We start from the raw sequence: 27,827 nt of genomic DNA, 5'->3' as shown, positions 1-27,827 counted from the left end.
TTGAAAGCTCTCATCTTGAGTTCTTACCCCTCAGAACCCAACTTTGCTCTTTAAAGGGAAGCTGTACTTCATTTGTACAGCTGGAAATACATCTTGCAAATAAGTCAAAGGTTATAAGATCAGATCGAGTTCGATGTAACATGTTTTCAGCACAGCTGAACGCTTATACAATCAGATCGGGATCGAAAATAGAAATTTGATGTGAATTCTAATCGCTTAATCTCTCAGAAATAGGTCAACACAGCGAGAGACATGCGAGTGATATATTGCCCCCATGTAAAAAGAAAAACAAAAAAATACAGTCGTACAGTATTAGGACAGCATCTTTCTCAGTGAACCTCTTGGGGGCGTTCGAATGAATTTTGTACTGCCTTCTCTTATTGGCTGCTTCGCTTGTCCTCCGTATACGTGTAGGACGCAATGTGTAGTTCCGCCCTGAGAGAGACTGACATCGAAACCGTCGGAATAGGAAACAGGCAAAGAGAACGTGCAGTTTACAGCAACGATTCTATTTCTCCCGAATCAGTCTCAGAGGATTTGACTCGAATCAAAAGGATACTTCTTGAATCCAGGCGGTAAGTGTAGACAAACGCTGTCGAGACAGCATTTTATAATATACCAAATGCAGATGTGGCCATTGGTGTGTAGTCTACAGATAATCCACCATCAGCTAGCAGCATTTTCTTGAAATCCTATTCCATCTGTATTCATCATACCACTTCTTGTATCATTTACAACAAATGTTTCTCGTACGTGGGCTTTGATATCTCAAAACAATTACATTTAACAAGCTGAAGAGTCGATACAGAAGTGCAATCCAAAGAGGTGCTCTTCACGGCGCTGCATTGCTACTTTTTAACAAAATTGACTTGCATGTTGCCTCGACTCGCACGACTCGCTGCTGCGATCGAAGCTATTTAGTAGGGTGTAATTTACTGTTGAATAACTTTGTTATTTTTTGTCACGATGTTTTGTCACTGCCAGTGAATTCAACAAAGAGTAGCCCATATTCTAACCAAATCGCCTCGAAGGAGCGGGCGAAGGGGATCTGTCACAAGCCTCGAGATGGGAATCTACAGTAACAGTGTGTTCCCATGCAGGCTAGCTATATCTGACACTCAAGACTGGAAAGGAACCCATTGATTGGCGATGAAGTGTAACACAAACGCATAACATAATTTAATGCTCCTCATGTAAGGAATTTGTGTTGGCGTCGTGCTTAAGAAATTAATTTCTAGGTTAGCGCTAAAACAGACACGACTTGCTGTCGTGCCGTAGGCAACCGGTGGTGCGAGGAGAGAATACCATTCTTCTGGGCCCCAAATAGATGACATTGCTTACCTGGTTATGCGAAGGTCACTCAGGTGGAGGTCAGTGGATTCGGGTGTGACCGCAAAGCAGGTGTTTGAATTCAAGTGACTCCATGGATGACCTCAACAGTGCCACACGAGCACCATTGACGGGGATAGAGTTTACACAACAAACAGTGGCATTGTTTCCAGTTGTTGTCAGTCACAACAGTGCTCCCATTCAAAGAGAGTTTGGACCTATAACAACCTATTGAGACATAACTAGTCAAATAGGCCTACTACGTTTAGTGAGCCTATGGTCTTTAAGAAGGCAATGTGAGTGAAATAACTGTAGTTTGATAAATATGTTGTTACCATATCATAGGAGGGAGTCCACAACACTTGGTTAGTTATCGCAGTTAATGTCTAATTGGTGGGTGTGTCTACAAGTTATTGTTTAGCTATTCCCCCTCTTTTGTTTAAAAGGAAGTCAATGGTCAATTTCCAGTAGAACGTTGAACCTTATTTCTCCTGTACAGTGTCTGAAGCTGGAAAGGAACATGGCATGACATTCGAAGGAAAGGCTTGTTGGAGATTTGATTTGTTCCCTTTGCCTGTGCAAAGTGGATACATGCTGTTCAAGGGACCCTAAGCCTCCCTTCTGTTTAGTCCTATTAACTGCTGCTAAAAAACATCTAATTGATGCTAATTGCACACAGTAGGGCCTACATCTGCTTAGAGCTCAATTAGTATGACACAGTTACACACAGTCTTACACACACTACACACATGATATGAAAATTCCTGTACGACAGTTACAGTCGTAGGTTAGAAGAACTGTGATGGAGGGATCTTAGATTTGTGACTGAGTTATGTAGGGATGGATGTCAGGGAATTGTGCTCACAGGGGAGACAACGGATTTAATTAAGCTGTACTGGCAGTCTGCTGTGTTCACTCTCACCTAACCATCACTGTCTCTCAGTGCTGGAGGGCAAAACAAAGCCCTGGGAATCATGACAAGGAGAGGAGAGACATCCAACCTGACTTTTTCACACTTCCACAAACACTTCCATGTTGTCTTCACATTAATATCACTCTCAGTCTGTTATTTCTCTCTAGTAGATCATCATGGTTAAACATGATGTTAAACATGTTTGAACAATAACATATTGTCTCTCAGTTCTCCACTTGTGTTAGTATGCCGCAGACTCACCTTTATGCCCTTAAGCTTTGTTCTGAGTTGTTATTTGATCTGATTGAACTGTAGACAGAATTCAAGCTCTGCCAGAACCTAGAGTTACAGTACATGCTTTGCACAGCAGGTTATTCATTAAGTGAATGTATCAGTGAAAAGAGCTGATGCATATCACCCTTCAACCTACTATCTCCTCCTCACAATCCAGGGTTATACCTGAGTGACCAGGCTCGTATGACCTTGTATAACAATAGTAGTTGTACTTTACTACTATAATTTGCTCCTAGTGAGCAGATGTTAGTGTGTGTCTGTGCTGAACACCGTTAATCCTCTGGGCAGTCCTATCATGCTTGTCTGAGAGGACTGTGGTGTCCTATCCATAGTTTTGTCATTTGCTCCAATCTGTTGGATCACACCTCCAGGAGGGAGCTCTATCTGTCTCTTTTCTTTATCTGCGTCAGCAGCAGCAGGCAGGGAGGGGGACAGAGAGAGACAGAGAGAGTGAGCACAGGTGGCAGGCTTGTTGATCCAAGAAGATGGACACAGTCCAAGCTGGACCTCTGGATGCCCTGGGCTGTCCTTCATTATTGTGACTTGTATTCATACGTACACACACACATACCACTGCTGCTGCAGTCAACAAGGAGACCCATGTGTTTACCTTGTGCCTCATAGATTTCATTCTTCTCATCTGAAGTGTAAAGGACCTCTTAGGGCGAGGAGGACTTTGCTGCTTCATTCTATCCACATTCAACACCGAAAGAGGGAGTACTAAAACATTTCAGACATATCAATGCTTGTGGTCAGACTCCATCCACTTATACACCCACCTTCCTAAAGGGGGGAGCTAAACCGTGGAAACCTATTTTATAAGACCTCAGATAGGATAAACAGCATGAGCGTTGTATACTTGGATTATTTCAATGGGCCAGTAGCAGCCAAGAAAATGGAATGCCTTACCAGTTGTAATTGCAGCTGAGCAAATGCAGAATATGACGCCTCTGTGTATTGAGTCACTTCCCCAGGCTGTGTTTGTGGGAGTGCAGTTAAACGGGGAGCGAAGGGGAACACAACAAACAAACATCAAACACTCATTTACTGAGCGAATGGCACTCAGCGAGATTGGACCTGTGCTCAAGTGTGTGCCACTCCCTCAGGAGTTGTGACACCACTGTGTGTATCGTGTGTTGGTTTACAGTATAGATACTCTCCTGAAAAAGTAAGGTATCAAAGCTTTTGTATTACTCTGCTTGGTCTCTCCATTTATCTTGACCACATCGACATCTATTTCACGCCTGACCGTCCTGGTAGGGGGATCCTTCTCTGAGTATCCTTCTCCCAAGGTTTCTTCCATTTTTTATTATATGGTAATTATTATATGGTATTATATGGGAGTTTTTCCTTGTCCTCTGCAAGGGTCTAAGGTTGGGGGGTGTTGTGTGCCATCACTTATTGTCTTTCATATTGGGGCATTATGAAACCATTTTAGACTGTAACAGTGATTAAGGGCTATACCAATCAATGTGAATCGAATAGAACGGAACTGAATTTTATTATCTATTATTATTCTATTGCACTATTGATTCGTATTGCAATAATGCTTTAATTATCTATTACCACTGCTTGTATCATGTTAACATGTAGGCTACTGTTGTTTATTAATTGTTTTCCTATTTCACTTTTCTTCTATTGTACAATTGTTTCTCTGATGTACAGCACTTTGAGCTTCAGTCTCTGTATGAAAATGTGCTCTAAATAAATTTATTAATATTATTATATCACATTCCCCTGATTCCTAAATAACAACAGCCACTTTGTATAATGGTGAACCATCCTCTAGTTTCTAAGCTGTTTGGGTTGGTCTGATGAGCAGTCTTTGTGTAAATGATTATGAAGGTCATCTGGTCTCCATGGCGGCACTGTCTGGGCTGTATGGAGGGGGGGGGGGGGGGGTAACAGCCCCCTGTGGTTGTCAAGGACGTAGCCAACCTCCTTGGAGACCAGGAGGACTGGCGCCAGTGCTTTGCTGCTGGGAGGATCCACACCTCTGTCTCCCAAAGCGATTGACTTGTCAATGGTCTGGCAATGTGAGTGACAGCCAACCCAACCACTGTGATGGCTCTATTAAGAGAAGCCATGAAGCAGAGTTAAAGATGAAGCCACTGTCCCAGACCTAACCTAGTTACCTGCTATCCACAAAGATCGGCTGCCCCCCCCCCCACACACACACACACACACACACACACACTTTCCCTTCACTCCGCTCCACCTCTCTGCTCCTATCTGCACGAGTGAGAGCAGGGCCAGGAATCCCCCACAGACAGTGAGCTAGCGAGTGAACGCTCAGGCAGGTACTCTATTAGCACTGAAAGCAGGCCCGACAGCCTGCCCATTGAGCCTTATTTATAGCAGTAGTAGCAGGAGGAGCAGAGCCAGTGGGAAGTCATTTAGGCTCACACCTCGTCCTGGCCCGTGTTATAGATTGCAGCAGATTTATTGGGAGGCATCCGTTGGATGTCATCCGCTTAGTAGTATGTTTTTTTTTGACTCGCCCCCGTGCCTTTGTGAGGGCTGCGTTGGCTCGTATTGATTTATCGATAAATGCACACAGGCCACCATTGTCCAAATTGGAGGAAAGTTTCTCCATTCTCTTATTAATCTATCATCATTGAGGAGATCAGCAATATCTGCTCTGTAAAGGCGATTTTTTGGGGGGCTGGCAGAGAACAGACAAAATAACGTTTTCAATGCGTATTACACCATATGAATACATATTGGAATGTTCAATCACCACAGAGAAAATAATGTTGAGCCCGAGGATCTGTGGAATATAGATGTACTCTCTATCATCAACCCCCCAAAGTGTGATAGAATGAGTTCAATCTGTTTCTCCTCTTGGAGAGAGAGGGAGAGAGAGATGTATATAGACACAAGCACTTATACAAATCAAATCACATCACCCAAAAGGTGGTCTTCAAAGTGATATGGAGCTTAGACCGCTACATGACTTATGCATGAACACCAAAATAGACCTTGCTGACTCGGAGAGGCTGAGAAAGAGACTCGAGAGGCTGAAAGACTGACTCTTGAAGATGTCCTCAAACACTAAGGAACTACATGTCATGCTGATAAATGATGTATGATGTACACTTAAACTTCCTTGTTTGATTCAGTGTTTCCAGTTTGCTGGGCTGCAACGTTACATCAGTTGGCCAATACACTGCAGGTCTATTGCTACAGCCTGATATTAGTGCAGTAAATATGGCATCCAGTTTTCCTCTGAAATTATGACAATAATGATTTGGGCCATAACACATTCTGCGAAGCCAAGTACATGCTCTGAGGCTTTGTGTGTGGCATTGGGGTAAAACCTGCTGATGATGGCAACAGATATGAGGTCTTAAATCAATATGGGAAAATGCTTTTTTTTTTTTTATCTCATAAGACCATTAGCAGATAAAGTGCCCCCGCAAGGAATAATGCAATTCTTTAAAAGCCCTCTGAGAATTATGAGAGGGGTCTTGCAGTGGATGTGCAGACAGAAGAGAGAGAAATCTGACAGTGTATAGCCTGTGTGCATGTGTGTGTGGGCTTGCGTTCGGTGTGTGTGTGTGTGTCTGTGAGTTTGTGAATGCGACGGCTGACTGGGTTTTCCCAAGGCCTCAGTGAGTTAAGAGAGGGGGATGGGGCTCCCCCTTTGGCAGACAGATCAGCGCAGTGACTGTTTTGTGCCAGCGAGGAGCTCTCCTAATGAACTGAACCGTGGCTCTGACACACACACACACCAGTGGAGGAGGAACTGGTGTTTTTATATAAATACCTTTATATATTTGTATATAAAGAGAATCACATACCTAGAGAGTCTTCAATAAGAAGATGCTTGACAGATGGAAGAGAGACAGACAGATACTGTCATTGAGTAAGGAGACACTACAAGGTCATGTCCCTCCGCCCCTTCACTACCGGTGCTCTTAATATTCATCTATGTCTGTGGACAACCTGGACATTGTTGCCTGTGTTTTGAATTATTGCTTGTTGTAGGGCCAGGAAATTGAGTCTGTGAACAAGAGTGTCTGCTCAGTTGTGATTTTCAATATACAGTAGAAGAGATGGATTGATTGAGTATGATTCTGAGGTAATTATAACAATAGACGGTGTATTAGGCCTTTTAAATCTTTCAAGGATGCAGTGAAGAGCATTGTGTGGGAATAACTCGCCTCATCCACTATTTACTTAAAACCTTGATCACACACAGCAACTGTGCTAGGTTTACTTTACTGCATATTAGGCATCAAGACAGGAGACCTACTTTAATTAAAGGAGCAGTGCGTAAGTCTGTTGGAAATGTGCCGTCACTGTGAAATTCAATTCCAAAACGACAACATCCTTCCTAATATTAATATAACCCCCTGAAATGGACATGTGCGCACGATTTGAAGAGGCAGCCACCAGAGACAGAAATGCGAAAATCAGTGACTCCCCTCCCCTAGAACATCCCTGGCCTGTAATAACATGTTAAGTATACAAACTGAGTGTCGCCCCTTTTTGGGCAAAAACAGTGTTCGTAAATGAAAGATTTCTTTACAGGGATCTCATTCCCTGATCGCTACCGATTTCAACATAGTCATTACAACCATTTAGAAAGCTTTTTTTGCACCATTTAAAGATTTAAAACTGGACACAGTGTGTGATTAAGAGAGCATACGTCGGTGGGTGGGTGTTGTGAGCGATTGACCTCTTACTCTGTGTTTTATACCAACCCTGTGGATGGATGTTTGCGAGTGTATGTGAAAATGCCGGCTAGGCTAGATGTGGTGGTTGTCTGTTTGGATCAGATCAGGAGGCCTGTGTGTGTGCGTGGGTGTGTGCGTATAGGAAGGAGAGTGAAACCCCAGGAGGACGTACTCTGTTCTCAGAGCTGTGCTGTAATTAAGCAGTTATACAGAAGATGCTGCCGGAGCGCTTTGGGTCGCAGAGAGAGAGAGAGAGAGTGAGTTCAGACTAGATCCTTTCCCAGTCCTGATGCTCCATCTGATCCACCTTTCCCCTTGGGGCCAGAGCAGTAGAATTGGAGCAGATTGAACATAAGGCTAGTATTGTGTTAATTCCCTGGTGGGAAGAGGGGGGGGGGGGGAAGCAAAATGAAGTTTAAGTAGTTAAGTACCTAAGTAGTTTTCTTTTGTGAAGTTTAAGTACCTAAGTAGTTTTCTTTTGATGGTAGCGATGAAAGCAGCACACAGTCAGATTCAGAAGAGCAGGCGAGCTGGAGAAGGAGCTATTCTGGTTGGCAGGGAGGTAATATCTCTGGAAATTGGCTTGTCCTGTTTGTTGTTGTGTTTTTTGATGCCTGACTGATTACTGACCCAAAAAACACACCCATTAGACACACAGAAAGGCCTCTATTCTGTAATTGGGACTTTTATTAAAGTTATTTGGCCCGAAGTGAAAGCAGAAGGCTCCCTCTATTTAAGTCCAGTCTGTCTGCTGTGACTGTATGTGCCCTGGTCTCGGTATATCCATCAGCCTATCATTTGTGACATTTGTGGAGGTTAACTCAGGGGTCACCATGGTGACGTTCAGGTAGGTTAAATCAGGGTCAACATCACAGTGTGGAGCTCTCAGGAGGCTGTGATCCATCACAGAGCCTCTCTCGGACTGCACTGCTCTCCAAGGTGAGTTGGAGATGGATAGACAGAGAGGGCCAGGCAGGGGGGGGGGAGGGGAGGGGTGGGGATGTGTCCTCTTCATCGATCATCCAGCACCAGCTGCTGACAAGGTGGCTACAGGACTCCCTTTTGTTCGCTGTCTGTCTGTCTGTCTCAGCAGCACTAAGCTAAAGCTAACACCTCTCTCAACCCATCAACTTTAGTCAGCCCAGGTTAGGGAGCAGATCACTGTGGGTGTGAACAGAGAGGAAGTCAGTGGAATACAGTTATCCAATCATCCTTTTAATGCTTACAATATGTTACAATACAATAGGAATCTACTTGTAATTGTCTCATGCTTTTGCTTTTGCATTTGTTTCTTAGCACTGACGCTAGCTATGGTGAAGGCTGACCTTTCTTCTGTTGAGTGGCTCCCATGGTTTTCCTCAGACATGATTTCTCGTGATGTTTTACTCTGAGCGCTGTCCCCAGTCACTACGGTGCGCTGTGGCATGATATTTAACATTGAGATGAGGAGGCACTGGGAGCATCCTGCTGAGAAAGAAATTGACCTGGAAAAACAGCGACAGGAACTGTGTTGCGTGCATGCATGTATGTGTGTGTGCCATCGATGTTTTTATTTATCTCTTTTAAGGTTCTGTAAATACGTTTTCATGAAATTCTAAATGAGACAATTGTTAGAAGCATATTCATAAGATCTCTAGTCCACCGGTTAGTCTCTCCACATAATAATAAGTCACACGATTCACCTAATTTTACAGCGTCAGCTACTTCTAACCTTCCACCCAACCCCCCATCTCCCATTTCATAGCATCTTCTGAGCATCATCTGATGTCCGAAGCGCTCAGCAACATTGGTTAACAACCAAGTGTGAACAGCTTTCCTGAACACCCATTCAAAGATGTGACGCATCTCACCCATCCCTCTCCGTCTATCTCCACCCTCTATTCATCTTTATTCGACTCATTTATCTGAGGTTGTATAACCTCTGAGTTAGACTGTTATAAAGTGTCTCACATGGAAGTTGACGTGGCCATAAGGAGGCATTAGTCATAGTTGAAAGCAGATTATTTCGCCTCTCTTTCTCTCTCTCCATGCCTGCCTGAATCTGTTCCTCCTATTACAGCCTCAGTCTGTTTCCCTTGTCTTTTCGGCTCTTGTATGTCCCTTTGGGCTCCTAGCTTAGAATAAACATTGCCGGCTTTGTCACTATGGCAACAGCAGCACATGCCATACAGTCTAAAATGGTAGTGGGTTGGCAATGGAGGCAACTACAGAGAAGCTGATGTTCTTACAGATGACTTGAGACAGGGTGAGAGGCCACAGGGATGTGAAATAGCTTTTCTTGGAATTATTCTCCTTTTATGTTTTAGGAGCCAGCAACAGGGGGGCTGTTGTTCAGGTAACACAGTAAGAGGTCGGGGGGGTTGAGGTGTGAAATCAACCTGTCAGTCTGTCATTTGGGTAAGCCTCCCCTGACCCCTCTCCCTGGGTGCTGTGTTAGCCGATTAACAAGCTACGATTACAGGTTGGCCTTTGCCTCCGTCCCAATTTCTGTGACAGCCTGAGGAAGTGTTGCATTGATCCGGCCAATACGCTCAATCTGCTCAAGCATGCAAAATATTTGTTTTAATTTTTTTTCCTCATTCCTTGTCTAAATATTATTTAGTTCCCCTGAGCTGGATTTGTCAGCAGGATTGCTGAGGATATTTTCACTCCACTCTGCTAAGTACTTCCAACTCTTGATGTGTACATGCCGGCTTTTATGTAATTTGGGTTGCACTTCAGGCCACCTCTTGCCACTATTATATTTTGTTCATCATCGTGTGCATAGGTGAGGCCCCAGCAGGTCTAGTAGGAAAAGCCAAAGGATTTCTTGCTGAGCTGACTCAAACTGGGATGACGTCACTGTCTGTGGAGGTCTGGTTGGTTGGGTTCCAGGCTATCCAAGCACATCACAAACCAAGATTGAAGGTTATATGTACCATAGCTCAAGGTTGTTGGAGAGGCAGGCCTTGACATAGGAAGTGAAAGTAGTAGTGGAACTCCGATTGGCTCTTTGTTGGTCCAATGAAATATGGACTTTTTGTGTGATTTTCTTTATTTTTTTTATACATCTCTGAATTTGTTATTTTGCTAGTAGATGTTAGGGTCAGTGTAATTATTTGGCATAAACAAAAAACTTTGGAAATGTCCAAATTAAAACTTTGGAAATAGTGTAATTACACTATATATGGAATTGGTTTTTCTACCTGTTGTTAGCACTGACATGAGAGAACAAGGCCTGTCTCTATTTAGATTCCATCCGCTGTTTTGTGGAACACGAGCTTGTCTCTGTGAGCCAGGTAACACAACACTGCCTTACCTTGAACAGGCTGGAGCTAAAAGGGGAGGGGCGCAAATGATTCTGTGCGGGCAACGCGTCGTCTCTAATTATTTGCCGGGGACAAACTGAGGCCTCAAGGGGAAAACAAATGAGACGGGATTTGTGTTCATCTTTACCAAACGGGATGACCTTTACCAGAGCATGGTTGAAAAGAATGCCCTTCAATCCTCCCGCTCCATCATCACATTCATGTCACACAGCTGTAGCCTCTGTAGCGGAACCCCAGGGGAGGGCTGATAGGGGCCCAGGGCATGCCACGGCAAACCGCTGCTTCCTTCTTCCCATAAAAATTGCTCAATCAGTATTACTAACTGCTCGCATGATAACTCAAAGCGTGATGCTGACATGAATCTGAACCTAATCGACTCAATGGGGGTTCTCTCAGATCCGTGTGCGTGTGTGTACACGCACGCCAAGTGCCGTAGCATGTGCAAATGATTTGCAAATTATCCTAAAGAGAAATGTGTTACATGTCGCTAACTTGCTAATTGATTGTGTTCCTCTCGCTCCTCCTCCCCTCAGTGTGGCATAGAGTGAACAGACAGGAAGATGGATGAGCTACAGGACGTGCAGCTGACTGAGATCAAGCCCCTGCTGACCAATAAGGTGAGGAAGATGGGATGGCCAACTGCAAGGGAGGTCCACACATACACCAGATCTGCACACCACACACACACACACACACACACACTCCAGAGCTTTGTTCTTTAAAGTGAATTATTAATAGTATCTGCTTCTGAAGAGAAAGGAGAGCAGTAGGAGTCAATAGAGGAAGAAACAGCTAGAGAGTGGAGAGAGAGAGCGAAAGGGAGAGAGAGTCGAGAGAGACAGACAGACAGACAGACAGACAGACAGAGGGAGAGACAGACAGCCAGCCAGAGGAAAAAAAGCCAGAGCTAGTTTGAAAGAGAGGAAGGATGGCGAGATCAAAGGAGAATTATTTTTTTCGGGAGCTTGAAAGATTCCAGTGAGAGAGGGAGAAAAAATAAACTCCAGCAGATCAAAGCTCTTTTTATCACCATTCCTCAAGGACCTTCATCTCCACTGCAATACTCAGTCAGGCTACAGGCCCCTAGCTTTCCTCTCGGTGGGGGCAAGCAAGCAGGAAGTCAGTCCGTCTGCGTAAAATTACCCCCATTACCCCTCAGCAGGATGTACTGTTCCACATAGCCAAATGTCACAGACTGTTAGGGCTGTTTTGCGTCTTAGGAAGAGAGTTGATGTATAGTCTGAAGCAGGGGGATTGCGTCACACATCAGTAGTATGGACTGAGCAGGCCACTCCTCCCCTGGTAGCCTGGGGGTGAAGCAGCTGTGGTCAGGTGGAAACATGATCTCATCTGAATGAATGAGTCTCCAGTTGACCTCTCACTCCACCTAGTGGCCACCTCATTATGAAGCATTACAGAGGCACCTGTAGGACAGCTGTGAGGAAAGACAGATGGACGGAAATTAGATGACAGGAGAGAGATGGTAGTTGGCATGACAGCATATCTAGAACCTTGCAACCAATCAAGACAAAAATACACAGAGAGACAGCCATGGTGTAATTTTCTAAGAGGCTAGTAGAAGGATATCCTCCATCCAACACCTGATTAACGTTGAGCCTTCTTGTCTCTCTTTCAGAACTCACGCAACTTCCAGGACTTTGACTGCCAGGTAAGTGTCTGCAGTTCCATGTAAAGCTGTTGCTGTTTTGCTTTGATCAACCGTGATCTTTGAGAGAGCTTTCCTCTCAGGTCCTGACACAGTGCAGCATGGTTACAATGAGCCAAACCGATGTGACCGTGTGTTGTAACAACACAGAGAGTTTTGGGACATGGCCACATTCTTTGATCCCTCTATTACTTAGAATTCGAGGCTAGTTTTATTGATGTTAATATTGGTTCTGGCATTGTCTCCAGTAATTGTTCTGATATGGATCTGAGTTCAAGTATGGAGAACGGAGCCGATTTATGCCATTTATAATCATATTAACTTTTGGCAAAAGGAGAGACCTCTATGGGAGTCATGACTCCATTAAGCCAGAGCTTCCCCGAGGCCCTCAGAATCAACACAACCGCCAGTTAAACCATGTCTATTACACAGCCGAGTCACTGCTACGCTGCCCTGCATCTCATCAGCTTCACCATGGAAGACTTTCTAGGAGGAGGGAGAGGACATGAATTAACAATCTTAATGCCAGAGTAGCTGCACAGTGTGTCTAGCCTTGCTTGTGAGGCTTTTCAGCAGGTCACTCACAGTAGAACTGATAGTGAATGTGTCATTAATCCTCATACATACACAGAGCAACTAGCAATGTAGAAATGTGTCTGAATTCTTTCTCATCGCACCCCTTGACTGTAGACTGTGAGCTTTGTAAAATGGCAGCCATTTTGAGATTCCATGCTGTAATAAGGGATGGTGTTCCAGAGGCTGCCAGATGCTGGTTCTCCCAGTGCCTGTGAAGGGTTAACTTTCACTTTCTGAGCCTTCTGCAGTCATGCCTGTTCCCTGCATCACATCTTGGGCTAAATATAGCTACTGCAGGTAGACAGAGTAAGCATGCTCAGTGGAGCAGCACTGGTGCATGCTCTCCTCCATGTGGTCCTGTCTGCACACCCATCGCCCCCCCACTCACAAACACACCACACACTCAGGCAGAGCTACCGTGCCCTGTGTAAGTAATGGGACAGTGAAGCATTTTCTCTTCTTTTGGCTCTAACACTTCAAACATTTGGATTTTAAATCAAACAATTAACACGAGGTTAAAGTAGAGACTCTCATCTTTTATTTGATGGTATTTGTGTACATATTGGTTTCAGAAATTATAACACTTTTTATAATTCCCCATAGTCCATCAGTCATCATAAGAAAAAGTAATCTATGCTAGGACCAGGGACTATTGGCAGTCACAGTGCTAGAAGAAAGGAATACATTTTTGACATTTATTTTCAGGAGAGAAACTTGCACAGGGGGGTAGTGGGGATGGAGAGGTCTTTAGGAGGGACAGTTAAGATATAGCCTGAAAAGGGGTCTTCAATTTACGGCGGAAGATAGGTAGTGACTCTGCAGTGGGAAGCTCATTCCACCAGCGGGGCACCAGGACAGTGAAAACCCGTGTCCGAGTAGCACGGCTGCTGCATCCACATGTGAGGAAATTACAGAGCCAAGAGATTTGGTATAGAGGGAGAACAGTAAGGGCCCTAGGACAGAGCCCTTGGGGACCTCAGTGGTGAGGTCTCATGGAGAGGACAGCGTTCCTCTCCACATCACCTGGTAAGAGCAATCGGCCAGGTAGGATACAAACCAGGAGAGCCAGAGATGCTCAGTTCTGAGAGGGTGGAGAGAAGGATCGGGTGGTTTACTGTGTCGAATGCAGCAGACAGGTCCAGAAGAATGAGAACAGAGGAGAGGGAGGAAGCTCGAGCAGAGTGGAGGGCCTCCATCACAGCAAGGAGAGCAGTCTCAGTAGAGTGCACATCCTTAAAGCCGGATTGCTGAGGGTCAAGGAGGATGTTCTGAAGGAGGTAGTGAGACAGTTGGTTAGAGAGAGTATGTATAAGAGGACCAAAGTAATGTGAATGAAAGTCAAGGAAGCCATTCTTTGGTTGAAAAATCAGAAACATAGCCAAAACCTGAGGCTTGCCAAAATCAACAGTTTAGAACATCATTAAAAATAAATAAAAGCACTGGTGAGCTCAGTAATCACAAACGGGCTGGTACGCCAAGGCAGATTTCTACAGTGGATGAACGAAGAATGCTCACCATAGTTAAGAAAACCCCCAGAACAACTGTCCCACAGATCAGGAACACTCTCCAAGAGGTAGGCGTGAATTTCTCAGAGACTACCATCCACAGAATACTTCACCAGCCAAACTATAGACGCTTCACTGTAAGGTACAAACCACTAGTTAACCTAAAAAAGAATGGTCAGGTTAGAGTTTGCTAAAAAAAAACAACAACCTGAAAACCCTGCAGAGTTCTGGAAAAGATGATAAGATGAATATTGTCATGTACCAAAGTGATTGCTAGAGGAACATTTTGAGAAAAAAGGATCTGCCCAAGATTTACAGCATACCACCTCATCTGTGAAACATGGTGCAGGGGATGTTAAGTTTAGGCATGTATAGCTGCCACTAGAACTGGCTCACTTATCTTTATTGATGGTTGTGCTGCTGACTGCAGCAGCAGAATTCTTTCTGAAGTGTATAGAAACATCTTGTCTGCTTGAGTGCAAGCAAATGCCTCCAAATTCATTGGATGGCGCTTCATCATACAGTAAGACAATGACCCAAAACATACCGCCATAGCACCTAGGGAGTTTGTCAGGGCCAAATAGTGAAAAGGTCTTGACTGGCCAAGTCAATCTTCAGATTTCAATCCAAGTGAACATGCATTCATTTCCTGATGATAAGATTTTAGGCAAAAAGACCTCAAAACAAACAACTGAAGATGGCTGCAGTACAGGCCTAGCAGAGCATCACCAGAGAAGATACCCAGCGTCTGGTTGGGTCAATAGGTCGCAGACGTCAGGCAGTTATTGCATGCAAAGGATTGTCGACTAAATACTAAACATGAGTGCTTAATTTGGACATTTCATAAATATGTCCCATTACTTTTGGGTACCCTGAAATAGGGGAACGAAAGTGGTGTCATTTCTGAATGGTGAAACCAATATGTACACCAATACCATCAAATAAAAGCTGAGAATGTCTACTTTAACCTTATAGTCAAATCCAAACTTTTGGAGTGTAGATCAGAAAGAGGAAAAAATGCTTCACTGTACCTTTACCTGGACATTATCCTTAATTGTTTTTATACTAAAGCACCAGCTTGAGGCCTTCCAGAGGCAGTACTGCTATGATGTCATAACCTAGAGAGTATGTGGGTAGGAGGAGGAGGAGGACATGGTCTGAGGGTGTGGCATCAGTCTTGGTCCCCCCTAGGATGTGTTTCTAACTACCCCCTACCCCACTAAGTGCTTATGTTTTTTTATAGAAAGAAATGGTGGACAAAATGAAGAAATATAATATGGCATTGCTTTGAAGAAAGAAACAGGCCACATGAGTGCAGGGTTGGTAGGGACTGAGATCTTTTCATCACATCATAGCTTTGATTCTAAGTTTAGAACCCTCACATTGTGTCTAACAACGGCAGTGATGTAACCCCTTTTTGATGTTAGGTTGGTTCTTTAAATAGGCAATCTGAATCGACATTAAATGGCATGAAAGGAAGATGTAAATATAGGAGACTGCAGGGGAAAACCTGACCATCAATTCGGCCTGACATTGGCCATCAAGTCCAGGAATGTCGATAAGACTCTCTTCTCTATTCCATTGGCTTTCTTCATGATAGGAGGACTGCAAGTCATTGCTGGAGCCTTTTGTACTCTCAATGTAGCCTTTAGCCCAGGAGAGGGTGCTGTAACCCTGCTGGATGATGCAGACTCAAAGGAGCTGTGCTTTTTCTATTTGCACAGTAATCCAGTGTTGTTGGTCACGTTGTGTGAGTGTCTGAATTAGTAAGATATGACTATAAGGTGGCATCATGTGACCATGATGCGTTTTGGGAAACAAGTTATACACAGGAGATGCGGTGAGGATACTGCAACGAGAGGACCATCAGTATCCCTAAGACAGGATCTCTCTCCTCCAGTTTGTCCTCTATGTTTGTCTGTCTCCTTGGAAGTGGAGATGGAGGTGCTGAGACAGCAGACCATGACTCATAAGGAGAGACGGCAGCTTGGACTCGTGACTGTCCTGGCTGTGACCGAGCTCAAACCAGTCACGAGCCACCATTACAGTACTCTGAGGTGACTCGTTGGAGGTGGACAAAAGGAGTCTGTATTGAAAAATACATGAGCCTACGTGAAGCAGCGCTGTGAAGCAATGGTGATTTTTTGTTTAAAAAAAAAAAAGCCATAGCTCCCTAACCAGAACATATAATTATGTGTATGACAATTTACAGTATTGTCAACAGGCTTTTATATCCAAATGTTATGTTAATATTTATGTACATGTGTGCATCATAGGTTTTGGAAGGCTTATGCAATGTGTACAGTAGTTTATTTGATTGTGTGTGTGTGTGTACATGGCACCCCCTGTGGGGCAGTGGTGGGAATAGTATAGTGGAGAAACACTGGGTAGGCTCACACCAGCTTGACTGGTTCGGCGACATAGGTGGAGTTCCCACTGTGAAGCCAATAGAACATACGCTGACTGCTCTGCTCCGCCTGCCTGGCACATTTTCTGTACATCCTATTGGTTTCAGAGTGCTAACTCCGCCTACTACCTGGCACGTCGGGCTAGCTACCTCAAGCATACCACCACGAACAGTAACATCTGCTTACTGCAGATAAAAGGAAAGAGACCATGAATGACCCTTTATTGAACAGTCAGGATAAATAGAGAGAGAGAGAGAGGGTTAGCACAAAGAGATGTAGGCTATGTTTTCGTGCACACAGACACTCACAATAGCAACTAACATGTGTGCTTTGAATCAGAATAGTCCTTTGGCTCTATTCTGGGTTCACTTTGGGTTCACTTTGCATCACATGGTGGTGATTGTGATGTAATGGGGTTGTCAAAGGTCACAGGAGGTTGCAGGATCATTAGTAAATGTCAATACTTGAATTGGACCCTGAATCTATGTTTGCAAAATGATACTGCTGCAATACAAGCTGAAGATCACTACTACCTGAAGACACTAACTAATTAATCCTGATCAGTGGTGTCTGATCGCTGGGGTTGCTGATGCAGGATGCTATCAGGGGTCAATAATCAAAGTCAGCATCTTCCCTTCTAAAGCACCACTTTATCTGTCTGTGTGACGTCAGAGGCAGCATGCCTGTCTCCACCCCAACACCCCCCCCTCATCTCTCCTCCGTTTCTCCATCCCTCCCCCACCACCCTCTGTTCCTCCATCCCTCCCCCACCCTTCTCCTTTCCTCTGCTCTACTCGCCTCTAAACCCGCCCCCCTCGGCCCACCTGACCCTTTTCAATCCAATTAGAAACAGCGGAACACAGCCCCTGAATGCACGGACGCGCTGTGCTTACCAAGTGCGAACTGCAGTCTCTCTCTCTCTCTCTCTCTCTCTCTCTCTCTCCCATCTCTCCCACTCTCATTCACAATCTTTACCCTCCCTCTCCCCATCTCTATCTGTTTGTCTGTCTTTCCCTCTCTTCATTCCCTCTTGCTGGTCTAGCTGGCTGCTGCTGCTCTTTCTTTTCATCTGGAGGTGCAGCTAGTCTCTCTGCTCTCCCTCCCTCTCTCTCTCTCTCTCTCTCACACACTTTCCTCCCACCCTCTTTCCTTCCCTCCTTGTGGAGATCTTGAAAGCTCTCCCAGCAGCAAACACTCCTCTCCTGCGTGGGAAACATGTCAGCCATTCTGGATCTGGACCAGATCGCATGCTCTGGAAACGGAGTGGTGAGTGCGTCTGACTGACACACCTCGCTTGGCTCTGCCTGGGTTTAGTTTCCACGGGGCTAGGTGTGAGAGCCTGGCTCTTGGTGTGACTGTGGGACTCCCTGGCATGCATGCCTGCCTGCCTGCCTGCCACCTCAGACAGACGGCTAAGCAGCTGAGCCATTTCAGTGCGCAGGCATTAGTGTGGGTGGACGTTTGTCTGTAGAACACTGGAATTTCTTGTTTGTGTGTGTGTATGTGTGCTTTTGTATGTCTGTGCACTTATTGTTGGATACATTGTGTGTGTGTGTGTGTGTGTGTGCATGTGTGTGTGCGTGTGCTTTTACGTGCCTGTACATGCACGTGTGGTCACCATAGAAAGCATAAACGTGTTAGAGTGCATTGGTGCATTTTTATGTGATGACATGAAGGATGCATTTGACTGTGAGTCTGAGCATATGAGAGACAGTGTGTGTGTGTACGTGCCTGTCCATGTGTACGGTTCGTGCATGTCTCTGTGTGTGTTGTGTGTGTTTACCAGGTAGAACGGATACATTTTGACAATACCTGTTACATTTTCCCTGTATCTGTGATCATATAGTATCTCTACGTTTTGTAGAGATAAATTCAGAGAGCAGCTAGGCTGGCCTTGTGGTCCTCCTGCATGTCCCTGTGTGTGTATCAGTATGAACTGCAACAGTCTCTCACTGAGAGCGGGGGACTGATCTTTCACCCACATAGCAACAACATAGCTGGCTGCTTAAGTAGTCCTAAAAGGGCATTTTTGTTGTTTTGATCCCTCGGCTTCAATGACAGAAATAAACTGTCTCTTTGTGGTCTAGAATATCATGGCATAGCAAAGCCTACATGTGACGTGTTGGTATGCGTGTTGTATGTTAGCTGTGGTGTTTCTGCCCTGTAATGCTGCTCTCTGAGGTGATTGATGGTGTGGCTCGCAGGGTGAGGGAGGAGACAGGGAGAGGGGTGGAGGAGGGGGAGTGGACAGGCGAAGGAGAAGGAGAAGGATGGCGGGAGATGAGGCATGACACACTGCTCTCTCTCTTTACTTTCCCTCTCCTTCTCTCCCCCTTCGTTTCCCACGAGCTCTCCCTCTTTTCCTCTCTCTGTGTCCAAATGCACCACCTTTTCCCTCTTCATCTCCCCACCCTCTCAGTCTGTCGCCCCCTCATTTTCCTCCTGCCTCCTCCTACCTCTTCATCTGCTTCTCTCCTCTTCTCCTTCTCTCTCCCTGTGTTTCTATCTTTGGCAGAGTTCTGGAGTCTGCAGTGCTCTCCATCTGCCGCAGTTAAATCTGCTCCTTAAAATGCACTTAACCCTTACATTAAGTAGCCTATCTACTCTTTTCATTCAGGTCAGGTTTGTTTTGAATGCCCCATTGCAGAGCCACAGTTTGATTGTGGTAAAGGGTAAAGGGTTGCAGCCATTGCAGTGCTCCCCCCCCCCCCTCCCTTCCCCATCCTTCTCCAGGCCAGGAGCCCCGCCCCAAGTCTGTTTGCCTCTGCCTCTGACGCTGAACTGCGGTGTGTAGATTGGGGAAAAAGGGAAACAGACTGTGAGCACCGATCTTAGATCAATAATATGAATGTTTTGGAGGTAGGGAATATGTTCTGCTCTTTTCTGTTCTTCATGGTTATACTTAAGCAGATTTTAACCTCAGCTCTACACAAAGGTCACAGCTTTCTGTTTGTTTTCCAGCACCTCCCTGGCTCTGTCGCTCTCCTCCGATATCTGTTACCCCTCTCTCTCTTCCTCATCTCTTTCATGTTCTACTTCTTTTCATCCACTCTTTGCCTCTCTGTATCTTTTTCTAGATACTGCCTCATTCTCTCAGTCCAATATTTGTTTCATTTCCAGGCTCGTGTGTGTATTCATCCATCCCATTTCCTTGAACAAATGTTTTGCTTCCACTCTTTGTCCTTGGCACTGTCCTCCATCAACCCTAAAAAAGGCTCATTCTGCAGCAACAGAGGACAGAATGTTTCTTCTTTAATCGTAACAGGTTGTTCCGTCTCAGAACTACAGGCTTTATCAGTGTAAACATTCCCCTTCGTCATTACTTTGCTAACAATCTTCGATTATTATCTATTCCTGGTAAGGAAATAGACATTTTAATCTGTGTGTGTGTGTCGTATGTCTGTAAATTGCAAGGGCAAATTATAATCACGTTAGAACACCATCCAAATGATGCTTTTTCACTCTGTACAATGCAATACAAGTGGTAATGAACATCACCACGTTCTGGCCTGTTCAGAGCTCAGACAGGAATGCTGCTGCTGAGTTGTCCTTGAGAGGGATGTTTAACCTTCACTTGCTACAGAGGAATTAGGACATGTCTCTATCACTATTACTCCTAATATAAAGTGAAAATGGCATCGTAGTGCAGTGTTCTCTTCTCTGTCCTGCTTCAGAGTGATAACCAGAATGTCTCCTCCAGCGAGGCTCTCGCTCTTTATTATTGATGACCAGCGGGCCCTCAGATGCACGCGCCGTGCCCCACCACTCCCTCACACTGCTCTACACGCGCGCGCACACACACATTCCCTATCTTACACACACATTATCACACACACACACTCTGATACGCAGTCCCGAGTCATGTCGACCTTGCGCCGTGGCGTGGTGTGTGACGTCAGCAGATGCTGTTGTCGCGAGTCTAGAGAGGTACAGGAGAGGCCTAAAGGAAATTTGGAGTGAGCCAGGGAGTGACATTTTCATTTCCTTGGTGTGTTGCATCACTTCCTGTACCAAGTCAATGTTGAATATGCAGAGATATGAGATGCTTGACAGAGCTTGACGTTTATTGTCGTCTTAATCTTTTAGGCCTAATTACTGTAGCTCTTGTCTGCATACACTTACAGTACAATTATAGACAAATAAGATTTAAATGTAAATCACCCACCATTTTATGACAAGCTGTCGCTCTCTGTTAGTAATTTCAGGCTTTACGGTTTTTCATAGAGGAAGCTATTCAGTGAAGAGTCTGGAGAGCAGTGACCGTAGTTTCAAGTCATTGAATTTGAATGCTACTCCTCCTGCAGAGGCAGCTTTCAGAGGGGGAGATGACTCAGGGATTTTTTGCGCAGTCATGCCTCTGGGAGCCGTGCATTTTAAAGTCTCCAAAGAAACCAGCTTTTCTGCCGCTCTCTTCAGCTCTTTGTCCCGTCTGGATGAGAGGGGCTCTGTGAAGGGGACAGAAAACTCTGAATTAGTGCACATTCATACACACACTCACTCACACACACACACACAATTTTAGATATACAAACACACACAGGCATTGTAATTTGATTTAAGATTTGTCTGGAATTGATTGTCACCCACATACTTTATGTGATAGGGTGTTTAAGTTATTACATTATTAGAATGATTAGCTTTTCAACCGTAAAGTGTGTCTGCATCTGAGCCAAGTCTCCTCTCACAAGCCACTGGTCCTATGCTGAGGGGATAGGAGTGATGTCACCCAGTTCTAAATCAACTCCTAGTCCCTCTGCACCTCTTTCAGTCTAGATCTGTCTATCAAATGCCTGACCTGTCTGTTCTTCTTTCTGATTGGCTGCAGGAGCATGACATTGAGACTCCCCATGGCGTGCTTCATGTGACCATGAGGGGCGTTCCCAAGGGCAACAGGCCGGTCATCCTCACCTATCATGACATCGGTCTCAACCGTGAGTGTTCATGTTCAACTCGTATAGTATTATCAAAATGACTTACTTTAATACTCTTATGGACCATGTTTGGGTAATTTTTTGTGTGCCCTTTGGACAGGTTCATTTTGTTCTCTGTGTTTTTGTATATGTGTTTATAGAAACCTTGTACTATTTCCTTTTGTGTTGCAGATAAGTCATGCTTCAACACGCTGTTCAATTTTGAGGACATGCAGGAGATCACACAGCACTTTGCTGTGGTCCACGTGGACGCCCCTGGCCAGCAGGAGGCAGCACCTCCCTTCCCTTCTGGGTAAGTGTGCGTGTGTGCCTGTATGTGTGTGCCTATGTATCTCTGTGTGTGTCTGTGTCTTAACTGCTGTTGTTTCTGTTCTCTCCAGGTACCAGTACCCCACCATGGAGGAACTGGCTGAGATGTTGCCCTCTGTTATGACTCATCTCAAGTGAGTGACAGCCATACTTCCCTCTGTCATACCAAGATGTGATGAATCCAATAGTAGAATACCTGTTGTTTTGTGTAGCTGACCATGTGGTATATCTCCTGACTCCTTCCAGGATTAATAGTGTGATTGGGATCGGCGTGGGAGCAGGAGCCTACATTCTGAGCCGGTTTGCTGTAAGTTTATTGACAGAAGCTCCTTCATCCTCCATTTCTATCTCCCAAATTGCTTGTCTGTTTCTCTCTCCTCTTCTTCAGTCAAGTGTATTACAGAGCTCCCCACTGTTTGTCAGTGTGAACACTACTGCCTCCAAAACAACCTACAAGACAGAGCTGCATTCCTCAGTCCCTTATTATATACCCTGCCATTCGGTAGATGATGAATCACCTTGTGATTCTCTCTCTTCCTTTTGTTCCCTTTTCTGCACCCAATGCCTGTCTTATTTTAGCCATGTTGTGTTCTCTCTAAACAAGAGAGGAGGAAGAGCACGCAGGAATGGAGAGGAGCGATAGAACACTGAAAGATTAATGATGAAGAGAAGGAGAGGAGGGGTGGAATTATGGAGGATTAGGAATCACAGAGTAGGATGTCTCCTCTGGGGGGGTCTGCTCTTGTTCTGAATTAATGAGAAATAATGTATTTGCTAATTCTGTCATTTAGAGTCTGAAAAAACATTTTTACACTATCTATTGATAGCAGCAGTTCGCTGCTTGGGATTTGCATTTTAGTCTCAGGTTTGCAGAACAATTAAAAAATGGCAAAAGGCTATTGGAAAATGTCTCTCTAGCATTCTGCTTTGACTTGCACTTCAATAAAACTCACCACATCCCTCTATTTTATAGAGCTGTTCTGGGAGACTGTTGCTCTCATCCTTCACTCTCTCATTTTGGAGACAGATTATTCCTCTCCTTCTAATTTCTGTGCATCATATATGGAGACTAATGTGCCTCCTTAACCTCCTCATTGTTCACGAACTAGCATGTCTCTCCTCTTGTCTGCAGCTCAATAACCCCACCCTGGTGGAGGGCCTGGTTTTGATCAACGTGGACCCATGTGCTGAAGGCTGGATCGACTGGGCCGCCTCCAAGGTCAGTCAGTGGTCCTCTACAAACCATCCATACAACCACCCCCCCCCCACTTACCCATCCATCTTCCCCCCCTGCCAATTAAAGGGGAAATATCACGCAGGGCTGTTAGATGGCTGGATTGTACTACAAAGCCATAGATTCCTGAGATGTAAAAGATCATGCTTAATTGGTCACCGTCCTGTTCTTTCTCTCCAGCTCACTGGGTGGACCAGTAACCTTGTGGACATAGTGATGTCTCACCACTTCAGCACTGTGAGTCCTTATGGCCCTGCCGTTCACAGCTCTGATTACACATTAATAGCATACTGAAGAAGTAGCCTGTGTTGAGGCTAGAATTTCATGACAAATAGTGTACTGATGTCTTCCATTAGCTCACTGTTGCTTTTCTCTCAGGAGGAGCTGACAGACAACCTGGAGCTGATCCAGACCTACCGCCTTCACATCGCCCAGGACATCAACCAGGACAACCTGGCCCTTTTCTGCGGCTCCTACCAATAGTATGTTGAGATGGAGTGGGGGACATCGGGATCGGTTTTACAGAATGGCTCCACTGATGCATGAATTTATTGATTTAACAATAGTTTTCCGTCTTGTGTTGCATGACAGTCGTCGGGATATGGAAATTGAGAGGCCAATCGTCGGCCTGAATGAGGACACAGTCAACACACTAACGTGAGTTTGGGACTGAGATTCTGTGTGATTCATTGGGACAGTACGAGCTGTTTGTAGGTGTGGGTTTTGCTCTTCAGTGTTTTTTGAACCTCATTTCTTTCCATCCAGATGCCCTTCTCTGCTGGTGGTTGGAGACACGTCCCCTGCAGTGGAGGCAGTGGTAAGTCTGACAGGGTTGTGGTCATTAATTAAAGCTGATGCCAGTGTATTATTACAGTCATTGACTTTCCTCTCTAACCTTGTTTCAGGTGGAGTGCAATTCCAGGTTAAATCCAACCAAGACTACACTACTGAAGGTGAGGGGACATGTATAAAACCCATGTGTTTAAGGACCTATCCTGTTTTGTATATTGCATTTTCCCCTGTGCACAATCAATCTTGTATGTTATGTGTTGAGACAAAGGTTCCTTCTCTTTCTTAGATGGCTGACTGTGGAGGCTTGCCCCAGGTTGTGCAGGTGAGGTTTATACTATAGGCAGAGATCTCTGATGATTTGAAATCCTGTTTTTATATACTTACATTATCCTAATATTACATTTAGTTTTCGTCTTTTTGGTAACATATATCTTTGTGTCCTCCACAGCCTGGAAAACTGGCTGAGGCCTTCAAGTACTTTGTTCAGGGCATGGGTTACAGTAAGTACAACACTTTTTAATACTTTTCTTTGTATTTCTGTGTTGATTTATCTGTGATTTAGATTTATCTCAAAGTGCACTCCTTTTGACCTTGATCAAGAATGATGGTGAATCTGGCCAGTAACCATTAGATATTAACCAGATATTGATTACTCACTAACAAGCCTTTGAAATGACTTGTTTTTCAATCTGTTGTGTTCTCAATTTATTTCCTGTGACGTGAGTGAAATGACAACCGTAGCGTGAATGAGTTTTGTTTTCAACTATGGCTAAGACCCTCTCCTAATGGGTTTGGAGTGCTGCCAGCAGTGCTTGAAAAGACCTTGTTTTTGTCACCCTGGTCACGGAGAGGCGGTTATCGCACCTCACTGCTAACGCCATTTCCTCCCTCGTCTTTGCAGCGTTCCGTAGCCTCAATTCTCAGTAGGTGAGGAATAGCGCCTGTAGCATGACTGACTGGTGACACCACAGACATGCTGAACAGCAATTGTCTTCCTGTTAAATTCTGCGTGGGAGAGACTCTCTGTTTTTTGCCTTGTGTGCTTTTCTTTTTCTAGCCACACTGTTTAAGATGCATTAGATCTCCCTCTGAGACCCCAAAAGTGCATACTTAAACAGGCTTCTAGGATTTAACCCTTTATTCATCTGCTAAGACTCTTTCGGACAGAATTGATCACAATGCACAAACCTTGGTTGATTTTAATAGATTCATTGAGTCATGAAGTTTGCTTTCCCTGTCCAGATTTGATATGATGCTGTGTGTATCATTCTCCTCATTGTGAGTGCAGTGTTGAGTGTTGAGTGTGTGTCAGAGCCACAGAGGGCTGCTAAAGGCCAACACCGAGTCCCTGCAGAGAAAATGTCACTGCAGGATTAGAGCAGATTAAAGGCTCTTTTCATGCAGGGAAGTTGTGAGAATAGAAATAACACCTCAGCATGTTTCAGAAAGCGGATTTTCCCTCATTAACGTGTTCATGCCTGAAATCAGAAAGAAAAGGCATTGTTTATAATAGTAGGCTATGTGGAACAGAATTAAGCCAGGCACTTATCTGTATCAGTTGTGGATGCAACACGATATTTTTCGTTCATTATAATTCGAATTTGATAGTGCTGGGTGTCCCAAGGGCCAGTTGAAAATTAGCCCAATTCTGCCTGAACCCTTTAGGCTCTTTTCTTTTAGAAGGCTCTCTCTGTTCCCACCCCACTAACCCCCTCATGGAATCTCACACACAGAATTTCAACAGTTTCTCCTTCTTTCTTTCCTTTCCGTTCCTTCCTCCATCAATGCTAACAGTTCCCTACGTTCTTCTCAGTCACCTGAGCAACGAATCAGGTACCAGGTTCTTGAGCAGCAGCAAGTCCAGTAGGTTTAGACCCGCTGGCCTCCCACCAGCCTCCATTCAGCCTTACCCACATTAGATGAATGACAATGTATGCATACAAAGTCTATGTTACATAATAAAATACTGACATTTTCAGTATTAGGTCAAGTGTGATAATTTATTGTTGCATTGAAAGGCCAATATTGAGAACATTTTGCATACTTTGACATAGACTCATCTATGTTTGTGTTTTATATTGCTCCTTAAAAGCATGGGTCTAGTTCTGACTGCTCCAAGTGGTTGCATGAGGAGTTGGTTTTGCTTCATTTCAGTTGAGTTATTTTGTTGTTTCAGTGGTTTATTCTATTATTCCATTACCCTTTTTGCAAGGCAGGCTTCTCAGCGTTTTAGTATGGTGCTGTGACTTTTTCTTTATTTTGTTGGTCCCAATATTTCCCCAGATTTGTCTGCATGGCGAATATTGGCAGTGTTGCTTAGCTACATGTGCTTTCCTAACAGGGGGAACACATTGTTATGCTCCCTTCATTGCACCCCGACGCTCTTCTCTCTGATAGGAATGCTAAAGCTCTTGTGTTGTGTCCCAGTGGCGACGGCTGGGATGACCCGTCTGGCCCGCTCCCGCACCACCTCCTCCTCAAGCATCACCTCCATGGACAGCAGTCGCAGCCGCAACCTCAACAACCTGCTGGAGGGCGCCAACACCACCGGGGCTCTGGACAACCAGGCCGGGCCTCAGACCATGGAGGTCTCCTGCTAAACCTTCCCACCTCACCCCTCCTCATCACCGGGTAGCGGCCTTCACTGGCGCCCCTCTCCTCCTCCAGTAACTTATGTCTCCCGTCTGTCTCCCGCTCTTACCCTGCTCCTAAGCTATTCAATGCCAGGAGGTTCTGTGATGAATTGTGTGATAAATATGAGAATATATACAAAGGCATATTATTGAATATTATACTGTATACACTGTCAAACTTCCAGTCACAAGCTGAGGGGACAAAATAAAGAATGATATATAGATGCACTGTATACTCAAAGGGTCAAAATGGTACGACGCCCCACCCAACTATTTCCCATCATTTTCTATCCGTGTGTGCATGTCTCTTGTACAAGTGAGTCTGGAGACTTATTCTCCGAGATTCAGTTATTGTGTCTTTCTTGTTTTGTTTTCTGATTGTTGCCTTGTCACATCTTGTATTTATTTTTTTCCACCATGTGTAGAGGATTGGTCCCTGAGTTTCAGGAGGGTTTGAAGTGTCCCATCTTTTCAGACCTTCTGTCCTCTTGTCTAGAGAACATTTACACTAAAACCTTCCATTCATTGCACATATATTTAGAACACTTTTTTATGATCTCTTTTTTTATGTTGTGGACTGTTTACTCATGCCTCCATTGATTTTGTGACATCTTGTGGTTGTGTGTTATGCTGTACTGTATCTTGCTGCATTGCTCTGCTGACTCACCCCATTCACACTGTCGAACGATCAATCAAGCTGTGTACACAAATAGAATTCCAGAATTTGCAAATGTGTATTTTTTTTTAATGTTTTTTTTTCCAATGGCAAGTTAAAGTGGCCCAGATAACTGAATGAACGAAGCATTGTATTTTGGCGGAGCTAGGACATTAGTCTTGCTTTCAAAGCAGCCTCACCGAGGTATCTTTTTAGAATATGCAAAAAGAAAAAGAACGGCAATAGGAAGGTACTGTGGGCCAATGATATTGTGTAGATTGTCACTTACTCCTTACTCCTTTTGCAATTGTTTTTTCCCCCTTCTGTTATTCATTAATGTTGTTTTTATAGTCAATTCACTCATCTCTTGAGTAGACACAATGAGTAACAATCTTAACGAGCGTGTTCTGATGTGGAAATGTGTTCAGTCCCTTTACTGAGGGGCCTAGTGGTGCTTCTCACTGTCTGCTGATTCAACTCATTTATACTACTGTACTACTAAATAAAGCTAGAATGTAAAATGGCCTGTGGGTTTGTGTCCAAATCTAACGTGTTTCAACCACACAGTTAGTCTAACACACACAATCAGTCA

At 44.6% G+C, this 27,827-nt stretch overlaps 1 protein-coding gene across 1 annotated transcript; it reads left to right on the top strand.

Moving 5' to 3' along the window:
- Positions 1-445: 445 nt before the first annotated feature.
- On the top strand, positions 446-27,759 carry ndrg3a (ndrg family member 3a). Its single transcript, XM_083668222.1, has 16 exons — positions 446-575; positions 11,060-11,143; positions 12,163-12,195; positions 21,507-21,612; positions 21,784-21,904; positions 21,993-22,055; positions 22,168-22,228; positions 23,054-23,140; positions 23,336-23,392; positions 23,534-23,637; positions 23,747-23,812; positions 23,921-23,972; positions 24,061-24,108; positions 24,234-24,269; positions 24,396-24,447; positions 26,375-27,759. The coding sequence occupies exons 2-16, from the start codon at positions 11,087-11,089 to the stop codon at positions 26,545-26,547; spliced, it is 1,116 nt and encodes a 371-aa protein (XP_083524348.1). The 5' UTR covers positions 446-575; positions 11,060-11,086; the 3' UTR covers positions 26,548-27,759.
- Positions 27,760-27,827: the final 68 nt, after the last annotated feature.

This window comes from Argentina silus (genome assembly GCF_951799395.1).
Source record: "Argentina silus genome assembly, chromosome: 4".
Classification (NCBI taxonomy): Eukaryota; Metazoa; Chordata; class Actinopteri; order Argentiniformes; family Argentinidae; genus Argentina; species Argentina silus.
The sequence above is the reverse complement of the archived record's forward strand: the minus strand, read 5'-3'. Positions and strand labels throughout refer to the sequence as shown.